The sequence below is a fragment of the Lactuca sativa genome, chromosome 4 (genome assembly GCF_002870075.4).
Source record: "Lactuca sativa cultivar Salinas chromosome 4, Lsat_Salinas_v11, whole genome shotgun sequence".
Taxonomy (NCBI): domain Eukaryota; kingdom Viridiplantae; phylum Streptophyta; class Magnoliopsida; order Asterales; family Asteraceae; genus Lactuca; species Lactuca sativa.
Window position 1 is genome coordinate 140,722,165 of NC_056626.2, and position 11,631 is coordinate 140,733,795.

Here is an 11,631-nt window from a genome sequence, read left to right on the forward strand (position 1 = left end):
GCTACGATTGTTGGTTGGTTCCTGAAGTTATACTTGCAACTATAGTTATCAGACTTATCCAAGTGGGGGACTATTGGATAAGGTGTCTAGGTCTGTAACTATATTTGGTATCAACTTGACCCGACCCGACATGGTCCATTTGGGTTGCACTTCACCTGACAACTTGTATGTATATACTTTTGAGAATAAGATGTTTATGATATATTAATATATTATTAGTTATAATATATATATATATATATATATATATATATATATATATATATATATATATATTACTTGTTATACTACATCCGTCCCAAATTTATAGTCCACTTTTGACTTTTGAAGTCTTTTTTCTTCAACTCTAACCTTAAATATTTTTGTTTCTGATAGATAATACTTGATGCAAAATATATGAATTGATTGCATTTTAAATGTTTTTTTTAATTTTTATAAGTTTTATTAAGTAATATTTAACACAGATAAATATATTTAAGGTAAAAGTTGAAGAAAAAAGACTTAAAAATTCAAAAGTGGACTATCAATTTGGGACGGAGGGAGTAATATATTAATATGATATCATAATTATTTAATTAGTATTGATCAAGAATTAATTTAGTGATCAAAATGGAGCTAATTAAATATGGACTCTTAATTATATATATGGATCGGGCTAAGATTTATTTAGGATGAGCTAAGAGTATATGGAGTCCATGGAGTTTTTAACCCATGGATCCTAGGTAAATGAAGAGTCATGAGTATTAGGGTTTAACCTTAATCCTCCATACCATATAAAGGAGTCCTTGGTTCTAGAATTGACACCAGTGTGTGTGAGCATAAGAGTGAGCCGATTTCTACAAGTGTTCTTATTATCTTAAGAGCTTCCAACTTGTTTTGGTGATTTGTGACACCACTTGAGGCATCCACACTGTTGGTGCTAGGCTAAAAAAATCCAAGCAATCAACCACAAAAGAAAGGTATGCTATTCTACTTAAAGTTTTGTATTACAAGTACCCATAACATGCTAGTTAGGTTGTGAACCTTGGAAATCATATATGCATGTATTTTAAAGAAAACATAGATCCAAGGTTTCTAGGGTTGCATGTACATCATAGGAGTGTTAGTATGCTCATAACCCTACAAACTTGTGGTGATTTTGGCAGCCTTTTGTTGAAGACTAAGACTAGTGAAGAAATAGGGGTTGCTTGTAAGCTTTTAGATCAAGAGACTACTCCATTTGGTGCATCTTCTAAATGTATAAAGTTCATACCTTGATGAGTTTCATTTTAGATCTCCATAGATGGGTTTTTTTCATGAACTTTACCCCAAAGCTTGGACATTTGTGAGTATGGAGTACTCCAAAGCTTATTACTTGTCATTTCAAGCATTTTAGGTCTTGTGGATTCATACAAATGGCTAATTGATGGTCCTTTTCGATCCATGCAATATTCTGGTAGTGTTGAATGTGGATCAAGTTAGAGTTTCAAGGTTTAAACTCTTTCCAACCATGCAAAAGGCTTAAAGTCTTTGACTTTATGGGTTAAGACGTTATTTGGGATCAGATATGGGAATTGGACTTAGTGGCTTAACCATTTAAGTCCTTAATGACGAGTTTGGGCTACCGTGAGTACGCTGGGTGTACCCAACTCGTACGCAAAGTGTATTGCCTAAAGGTGGTGTATGCTAGGCATGTATCAAGTATACGTGGCGTACTCAGATTGTTGACCATCGTTGACTTTTGTTGACTTTTGGGTTTGGGCCTAATTTAGACTATTAAGGTGTTTGGTCTTATTAGGTCACCGATCCTTTTTGACTTTGGGTCATTGTTAGGCTTTGTGTCTTCTCATATTTGGGCCCATACTGGGCTTTGGGCACCATTTAAAATTTTGGGCTATTGTAGGCCTTTGGGCAGGGCCCGATTGTGGTTTATGTCCTGATTATTAATAAGGATATTGCTTGATGATATTTAGTGCGGAGGTTTCCTATATCAGGCGGTCGAGCATTTATCGTTGTTTCAATAGTTTGAGGTGAGTCTTCTTTCCGGTGCTCGTGAGTAAAAGACACCAATGTCGACTCACTAAATTATGTATATAGGATGCTAGCTGTCTTTGTGACTATTGCATGTTTGTATGAGTTTGTATGGTAAGATAGTTGTATATGTGATGATCAACTGGGTCAAACTGTTATTACTGTGTTATGTTGCTTATATGTGTATGAGACTGCTGATAGTCTCCTGGGTTGCCGATAATCCACCGGGCGTGTTGTTAGCCCATTGGGACTGATGATAGTCCCTAGGGTTGTTGATAACCCACCAAACTTGCTTTTAGCCCACTGGAATTGTTGATAGTCCCCAGGGTTGCTGATAACCCATCGGGCGTGATGTTAGCCCACTGGGACTGCTGATAGTCCCCATGGTTGCTGATAACCCATAGTTGTTTATTTGTGTTGTGCTGTGTGGTATTTTGGGAAACTCACCAAGCTTTATCACATAAACATGATAAAAAATTGTAACAACTTGCAATTTACTTGATTTTAGAGGCAAAATTAGTACATTAAAAATCAAAGAAGTCATTAGTTTCTACATGTTTAGCATATAGCCAACTAAAAGAATACGATGAAAGTCAAGAAGGCAGTATTTATGATTCTGAAAGCATATTGCAGCAACAAAGTGGAAGAGCAAAATCACCACTTTTATTTTGATAGCATTCCAAAAAAATATTGAAAAAACCTTATGAAAGAATATTGTAGTATGTATTCTTAAACAAGCAATGTATTTTTAAAGAATATTGTAGTATGTATTCTTAAACAAGCAATGTATTCTTAAAGAATACTGTAGTATGTCATCATTTATTAAAATTCTCAAAATGCAGATAAATGTATCATCGTCTTCCCATAAATTTGCTTCAAAGTTGTATAAATTGTAAGAATTAAATGAGAGGTCAAGGTATACACAACACTAGGACGAATAGAGAACACATGTATAATATGAAAGTAATGCAACAATATACAAAATAAGGCAACAAGATGCATAAAAACACAACCAATAAAGAAAATGTTCATTAATGTAAGAAGAAGTGAATTCAAGAAAAATGAATAAGTAGAAAGGATAGAACCACTTACATAATTTATTGTATATAAGATAAACATTACATATATTGAAAGAAAAGTTGAAAATCACACAAAACTGTAAATATTGGAAGAAAGATACAAAATCATAAACAAGGTTTATATATATAAACCTATCAAACGATTGGTCAAAAAATAAGCATATGTTCACACAATAAACAAGGTTTATATATTAACATAACTTTTTATATATATATATATATATATATATATATATATATATATATATATATATATATATATATATTATATTATTTTACGAAATAACCTCAAATTAATCTGTGAGAGAAAATGTTTAAAATACAACCTTTTATATGCTTTAATTTTTTTAAAATGAAATATTAATTTTAAAGTATTTTGTAAACTTGGCAAAATATTAAACATTTTTCTTAAAAAAAACCCTAATCAATTACCTAATCATACATACATTTTATTCGGTAAATATAAATGGAGTTATATGTAACATTTTTTATCCATCATTTATTTTGTCAAATATTTTATCCATAAAAAATTGATATGTGAAAAGGACGACAATGGTAATTACCTATCACATTTAATAGATATTTTTGAAAAAATATAATACTTTAACAATAAATACTGAAAAACATGATATTACAATGAAAAAAATACCAATATGATAGGAAAAGTTAAAAATTATACTGTTATTCGACTATTTCTTAAAATTTGCTATCAAAATTAAAAAAAAAAACAATTAATAAAGAAATAAGAAATCTAGTAAATATTGATCCAAGGTTTTGGGGTTTTGGAATTGGGATGAGATCTTGATTCTTGAATTAAAAAGAAAAAGCAAAAGATGCAAAAATTTCATTCAACCGGGAAGAGGCAGGGAGATGCCCGCTAACATATTTGGCACGAAATTCAAAACCCTCAAAATCTCCCCCAAAATTCAACCAAGCGCGCCTTTTACCCCCAATTTCTTGCCCCCAAAACCCATTTACGAGATTTCTACAACTCTTTCTCAGATTCAATTGCAGTAGCAACAAAGCTCACTCCTTTCTTTACCCTGTGTTCATCTACTGCAGCTTGTACAATTCACTCAAGAGCCCAAATCTTTTAACTAATTTCGGCGGGATCTTTCCTTCCACCTTATAGGGTTTTCGGGTGTTTCTGGATCTGTACTCGTGATTCTTTATACATACACAAACAGCGTCTGAATTCCAACACAAATCTACACTTACACAGGTTTTGAGTTGTTGACTTTTGTGGGTTTTAATGGCTTCCGATATGGAAACCCTAGAGAGTGAAAAACGAGAAGACGTCCCCGACGTCGAAATGAAGGACAAGGAGGAATCCGAAAAGGAAGGCGAAGAAGAACAAGCGACTAAAGAAAAAGACGAAGAGAGCGAGGATGAAGAAGCTAAAGACGAAGAGAGCGAAGATGATGAAGAAGAAGATAGCGCGAAAAAAGCCGAAGGCAGCTCGAAGAAAACGAAGGTCGATTCGAGTTCTAAATCACCTGCTACACCGACTGAGAGGCCAACCAGGGAAAGGAAGACCGTCGAACGTTATACGGCCATCGGCAATCTTTCTGCTAGCAAACCGATCTCCATACAACAGGTATGTTACGATTGAAATCCCCTTTTTTCTTTCATTGTTGTTCTGATTAGAAATTGTGTAAGTTTTCTTACTCGCGTTCGTACGAATGGATACAGGGCCCTGGAACTCAGCTCAAAGACATTCCAAACGGTACGTATCATGATTATCTCTGAGCTTGATTTATGCTCACTTCTAAAGCTGGATTTGAAAAATTATCAAAAAGAATAAACCCTCAAAGCTCTTTAATCATTCATAGGAAAAAACTATAATAACAGTACCTGATTGTTTCTCAATAACTATTAGTATCTAGTTTTGGGTACCTGATTCTAACATGTCCTTACCTTTATAATTGATTATAGCTCTGTGTAGATGTATTACACATGATATTGGTCTATAATTATCTTTCTTTTTATCATATTGTCTCATGTCACTTTATGATCTTTGTCTTTACTAGCATGATAAGCCATGAAGAACACACACACACACACACACTTCAGAAGTGTATTTTCACTGAGGTTTAGGGTTTACGAGGATTACAATTGAACCCTGTTTATCTAATATGGACTTTAATCATATTTATATATCTTTATGTTGTTTATGCAAATCTCAATGTATATTATGTCTCAGTGGCTTACAAGCTGTCTAAGAGGAAAGTTGATGATAACTTGCATTCACTGCATGGCATCCTTTTTGGAAAACGAACAAAGGTGAAAAATCAACAGATTTAGCAATCTATTTATCTTTCTTTTTCATATCTATGAAAGCTAAGTTTTTGTGGCTTCTGATTTGTTGATTATGATGCATATTTTTTCAGCCTAAAGTTTTGAAGAAGAACATTGGCATGTTTTCTGGCTTTGTATGGGCTGATGATGAGGTATAAGCTGAATCTTTATGTAATATTTATTACTTGAATATCCCTTTGTTGAATTCATAAAAGGTTTCATGTGTTGTTGATTTATATAAACAGCAGGAAAAACAGAGGTTAAAAGTGAAGGAGAAGCTTGAAAAATGTGTTAAAGAAAAGCTGTTTGACTTTTGTGATATTCTAAATCTTCAAGTTAACAAAACCACCAAAAAGGTAAAATCATCATCCATTTAATCATAATTTCATATCAGTAAATATAAAAACCATAAAATGTTTTGAATTTTATATCTTCAATGTTTGTATATTTTCAGGATGAAGTTGCATTAAAATTGTTAGAGTTTCTTCAATCTCCACATGCTACAACTGAAGTTCTCCTTTCTGAAAAAGAAGAGGTTTTTTTTTTTTTTTTTTTTTTTTTTTTAACTAACAAAATAGAAATGGTTGGATTTAATATATTGTGACAATGACAATGTTAAGCTAAACTTTTATTTTTTTATTTAATTTTCAGAAACGTAAAAGTAAAAAGCAAAAATCAAAGGCAAGAAAGAGCAAAACCCCAACAACGGTTTGTCTTTTTATTCAATTTTTACATTGTTAATTTGGAAAAATGTATGAAACTTTTTTTGTTTTGATTGGAAAAAAAAACAAAGTGCAATTGGAAAATAAGAAAGATTCTTATTTTCTTATTAAAAATTTATTTTTTTTCAGAAAAAATCTGGAGAAAAACGCAAACGTGCTTCAAAGAAACAGGAAGAAGAAGACAATGAAGAAGAAGAAGAAGAAGATGAAGTTTCAGAGAGTGAAGAAGACGAATCCAATGAGGAAGATGAGAAGAAAGTTGAAAGCGTTGACCAAGAAGAAAAGTCAAAGAAAGACAATGATAATGAAGAGAAAGAAGAAGAGGAGGAAGAAGAAAAACAAGTCACAAGTGAAAAAAGCTCTTCAAAAAAAAGTGGAGAAAAATCAAAACCTGTTAAAAAAGAAACTAAATCCAGTAAAAAGACACCTGTGTCTGTTTCCTCTTCTAAATCAAAGAAGAGTCCCAAAGAAGAAAAGAAAGTCAAAAAGTCAGACACTGTAAAAGGTAAAAGCATATATGATTGTTATTTTTTTCTTCATAAATTAATTATCTGTTTTTTAATAAATAATTTATTTTTATCAGGAAAAGGAAAAACTAATAAAAAAGCAAAAACAGAACCAACTAATGAAGAAATGCATGCTGTTGTAACTAAAATCTTGAAGGAAGTTGATTTCAACACTGTAAGTTAATCAAATTATTAAAAACACTTTTTTTTTTCTTGTTACACAACTTACGATTATGCCACTAATGTAGATTTTTCTTTTGTAATTCAGGCAACTTTATCAGACATTATCAAACAACTTGGTATGTTAAATTTCTCTCTCTCTAGATTGTTTAATTTTGAAAAATCTCATGAACTTTTTTTGTCCTTATGGTTTAGGGTAATTTACGCATTTGGTCCCTAACTTGTTTTTTTAACTTCAAAGGTCCTTGCTTTTTGTTTTTGTTTTTGTTGAGCGGTTGGTCTCTGTCTTATCTAAAAGTAGTGATCAATCGTGTAACAAAAACATATAAGTAGGGAGAGTTAAAAAATAAGTTAGGGACCAAGTGTGCAAATTACCTCAAACCATAGGGACCATTCGTGTAATTTACTCTAATTTGTTGTTTTAGGTACGCATTTTGGTCAGGATTTATTGAGCAGAAAGGCTGAAGTGAAGGCCATAATCACTGATGTCATAAACAACATGTCTGATGATGAAGAAGAAAAAGAAGAAGCTGAGCTGGCAAAGGCTGATAGTAGTGATGACGTGGATGACAACAAGGAGAACAATGATGACGAGGATGACAACAAGGACAAGGATGATGCTGACGAGGATGATAACAAGGATAGTGATTCATAATGTTGTTTTTAACTTTTGACTTTTTTTTTTTTTTTTTTTCGTTATTTGTACCATAGACCATTAGAGTCTGTTCTGTTGGTTCGTTTGAAGTTATTTTTTTAAAAAAAATTATTTATTAGGTTTTTGATGATATAAATTTTTCTCTACTTTTTTTATTGACTGGATTATTAGTTTTAATTGGAGTATATGACTTTTTATTGATGCATGTGCACCAAAATTATATCCGAAATTAAGCACTGTTTTAGTGGTTGATGTTTATAATTGCGTCAATTGATTATTTCCATTTTAATAGTTTTATGTGCCTTTTAAATTACCTTTATGAAAAATTAGCAAAAATTTTATCTGTATTTGCATGGTTGAGAATCAAATTTAATGATTTAGCAAATGATCACTGTTTTAGTGGTTGATTTTTCTAATTAGTATCCCTTGAATGCTAAGAAATGAGTAAGTTTACATTGGTTATTAAATGTTAATTATCTTTAAATTGTAATTAGCTGTCTAAAAACGGAAAAATTGGTTGCTTAAAAAGCGAAAAACTGAAAAGTTATTAGAAAAATTAATTATGTTTTGATGAATAAATATTAGTTTTAAGAAAGGAAAACAGTGCTCAAGTCTTGTTGAAGATTCAACGTGCATGGTGTTGGAGGGTAAGAGAGTTAGCGAAGCAAATATAATCTTGGAGGCCAACCCTACCAACTACACCCTCCCCTACACCAAATACAATTAAAATATCACAATTATATTTTTTTTTAACAATGTTTACACATAAAATGAATCTTATAAAATGTTTTTCAACGACCAATTATATATAATTGTTAGCTACTAAATGTTTTCAAATATCTTTTCATTAGGAGAATAAATGAATTTAACATTTATTCACAAAACTTAAAAGATAAAAATGGTAAAATGTAGAGTTTTGAACTTGTTGGTGAGTTTCGAATGCGTTTTTTGTTTGTATACACTGTTTTTTTTTATCCCGCTTATAAACAAAATGATTAAATCTTTCATCATTAGTGCCAAATATTCGGAAACAATCCTTCATGTTATCAATGAACACATGACCCAATTTTTTAAAATTATATATTATATCTATATTATTTAAAAATAAAAAATTTATAATATAAAGTCTTTTTCTTCCGTTCGTCCTCGACATTTGAGAATATTTAATTCTTCAGGACTGACTTTTACATTTCTAGACTATGTCCTCGACATTTGAGGATATTTAATTCTTCAGGACTGACCTTTACATTTCTAGAGTATACCAGTGAACACAATTCTAAACTATAAACATGATAGATAGTTTCGAAATTGATTAAAACATTTATAAAAAAAAACAAATTTTAAAGAGGAAAATCATAATAATTGAGTTTGAAACTCATTGCGGAATGCGGAGTTCAAAAGTAACCAATTTTCGAATTTCGTAGTCTTTTAATTTGCCAATTAAAAATATATATTTTATTTGAATAGATAGTTCCTTCACATATTACCACGTGAAAAATTAGACTATAACTAATCCTTTATACAACTACATAGTACAATCAAATAATCAACTTTATGTAAAATTTCAGCCGTTCAAAACAAATAAAAACCTAATTAACTTTACGTGAATCTATCAAATTTATGATATTGTAACATTTTTTTTTATTGTGTGTTTTTTTTTTTTTTTGTAACAACTCCTATCTGTATTCAAGACAATTGTTGCAATATTTAAAGTCTTCTCCACCCTCTCTAATTATAATGTGTAAGGCAAACTAATAATGAAAGAAAACCCCCAAATATATGACCACACGTCACTTTCTGTTTTGTTGTTAACCAAAAATGTCGTGTTGTTCATCTTCCCATTTCTCTCTTTCAACTCTATATAATACCCATAACTTCTTCCCAATTGTATCACAAATTTTGTTTTCCACTTTCATATCTCAAAGTGAAGGCATCATTTGAGGTATATTCATGAAACAAGCATGTTGGTGTATGATCATATGCATGTTTAAACTCACACTTATCTTCACTTCATATTTTATATATATAATCCGATTTATTGAAATCCTTTTCTTTTGATGGTTCAGTTACAGGTTAATAAGTCTGCTAAAAATGGGAAGTCATGGAACCTTCGACAACAACCAAGAAGTCGAACTGTCTGTTACACGGATAGGAGAGCCGACACTTGTTAAACCCTCAGAGGAAACCGAAAGGGGTCTTTATTTCCTCTCTAATTTGGACCAAAATATCGCAGTCATAGTCCGTACAATTTATTGCTTCAAGTCCGAGGAAAAAGGAAATGAAATGGCAGCTGAGGTGATTAAGGATGCTCTGTCTAAGGTTCTTGTCCATTATTATCCAGCAGCCGGAAGGTTGACTATCAGCTCTGAGGGAAAGCTCATCGTGAATTGCACTAATGAAGGTGCTGTGTTTGTTGAAGCTGAAGCTAACTGTGATATCAAAGAACTTGGTGATCATACAAAGCCGGATCCGATTACACTTGGCAAGCTGGTTTATGATACCCCTGGTGCTAAAAATATTCTTGATATTCCTCCTGTTGTTGTTCAGGTTAGTCGCTTTCATAATACTGCTCTGATACAATGTCAGATATATAGAAAAAAACGATGATGATTTTTTTGAAACTTTTGAAATATTTTGGTTATTATTATTTAGTTTAATTTATAAACAATATAATTTTTTTTTTCTTTTCAAAAATTTGGTAGGTGACAAAATTCAAATGTGGAGGGTTTGTGGTAGGGTTGGGTATGAACCATAATTTGTTTGATGGAATTGCGGCCATGGAATTCGTCAGCTCATGGAGTCGAACTGCAAGAGGTTTACCGCTAAAAGTCAAGCCATTCCTCGATCGGACAATTTTGAATGCCAGAAATCCTCCGGTGGTGGAGTTTTCTCACAATGAATTCGAAGAGATTGAAGACATATCCAACACCGCCGATCTCTACAAAGAAGAGATTTCCTACCGCTCATTCTGTTTCACACCGGAGGACCTCAAAAACCTCAAAATCAAAGCCACCGCAGACGGCGGCGTACAGAGCTGCACCACTTTTGAAGCTCTATCGGCTTTCGTCTGGAAAGCCAGAACCGAATCACTGAAAATGAAGCCGGATCAGAAAACGAAACTCCTCTTCGCCGTAGACGGACGCTCCAGATTCGAACCGAATTTGCCGGAAGGATACTGCGGCAACGGCATCGTTCTAACCAACTCTATATGCACCGCGGGAGAACAAGTCGGAAATCCGCTGTCTTTCACCGTGAAATTAGTTCACGACTCGGTGAAAATGGTTACAGACGATTACATGAGATCGGCGATTGATTATTTCGAGGTTACACGAGCGCGGCCGTCGCTGTCGTCGACGCTGTTGATTACGACATGGTCAAAGTTATCGTTCCACGCCAACGATTTTGGGTGGGGGGAGCCGCTGATGTCAGGTCCGGTGGCATTGCCGGAGAAAGAAGTAATTCTGTTCTTATCTCATGGAGAAGAGAGGAAAAGTGTGAATGTGTTGCTTGGATTGCCGGTTTCTGCCATGAACACATTTGAAGAACTCGTGAAACACATCTAGATCATCTACCAATTCATCAAGGTTCTTCATGGAATTTCAATCTGTTCCCATGGCTATATATATATATGCTACCTTTTCATCATTTTTATTTTGTTATTTGTTTTTTTTTTAAAGAATTCATATGAATATCATCATATACTGGAATTTAATTTTACTTTGATCCAATCCGACTGAATTTGTATTAATGTTGAAAGCCAGATTTATAAATTATCTTGTGTTTTTTTTAATTTTTTTAATTTTATAAAATGTCAATTTTATATGAGTGTAATGATGCCTGTGATTGTGTACTCCAGGTTACCACCTTGTCAATAAATCTATTTATTTAAAAAAATATAAATATAAATTATCTTTGATATTTTAACCAATTTTATCTTTGTTTTTTTAAATTATTTGTTTTTCGACTCTATCAGTTCATTGTACTGATTATATTAGTTAGTCATTCCTAATAAATGAAAATAGTTTTGCAACATGTCATTTTCTCTTTAACTTGAACACATGTCATTTTTTGGTATTTTTGAATAAATGTTTTTTCCATGTGTCATTTTCTCATTGTTTATCTTTTTTTAATTAACACATCATATTTACACCTCAATTAATAATTGTATTATTTAAAACTAA

General features: G+C 32.2%; 2 protein-coding genes across 3 annotated transcripts; both read left to right on the forward strand.

The window, feature by feature from the left end:
• Positions 1-3,884: 3,884 nt before the first annotated feature.
• Positions 3,885-7,649, forward strand: LOC111895346 (DEK domain-containing chromatin-associated protein 1). Of its 2 annotated transcripts, none has more exons than XM_023891426.3 (11): positions 3,885-4,686; positions 4,782-4,815; positions 5,293-5,372; positions 5,480-5,539; positions 5,633-5,743; positions 5,842-5,922; positions 6,039-6,095; positions 6,239-6,614; positions 6,693-6,790; positions 6,884-6,914; positions 7,221-7,649. In XM_023891426.3, exons 1-11 carry the CDS (start codon positions 4,342-4,344, stop codon positions 7,448-7,450), a joined length of 1,503 nt encoding a protein of 500 aa, XP_023747194.2. In that variant the 5' UTR covers positions 3,885-4,341; the 3' UTR covers positions 7,451-7,649. The 2 variants fall into 2 exon arrangements, with proteins under 2 accessions (XP_023747194.2, XP_023747195.2); XM_023891427.3 differs by having other exon boundaries at positions 5,636-5,743.
• Positions 7,650-9,120: 1,471 nt separating this feature from the next.
• LOC111895386 (omega-hydroxypalmitate O-feruloyl transferase) lies at positions 9,121-11,240 on the forward strand. Its single transcript, XM_023891467.3, has 3 exons — positions 9,121-9,392; positions 9,517-9,997; positions 10,153-11,240. The coding sequence occupies exons 2-3, from the start codon at positions 9,542-9,544 to the stop codon at positions 11,011-11,013; spliced, it is 1,317 nt and encodes a 438-aa protein (XP_023747235.1). The 5' UTR covers positions 9,121-9,392; positions 9,517-9,541; the 3' UTR covers positions 11,014-11,240.
• Positions 11,241-11,631: the final 391 nt, after the last annotated feature.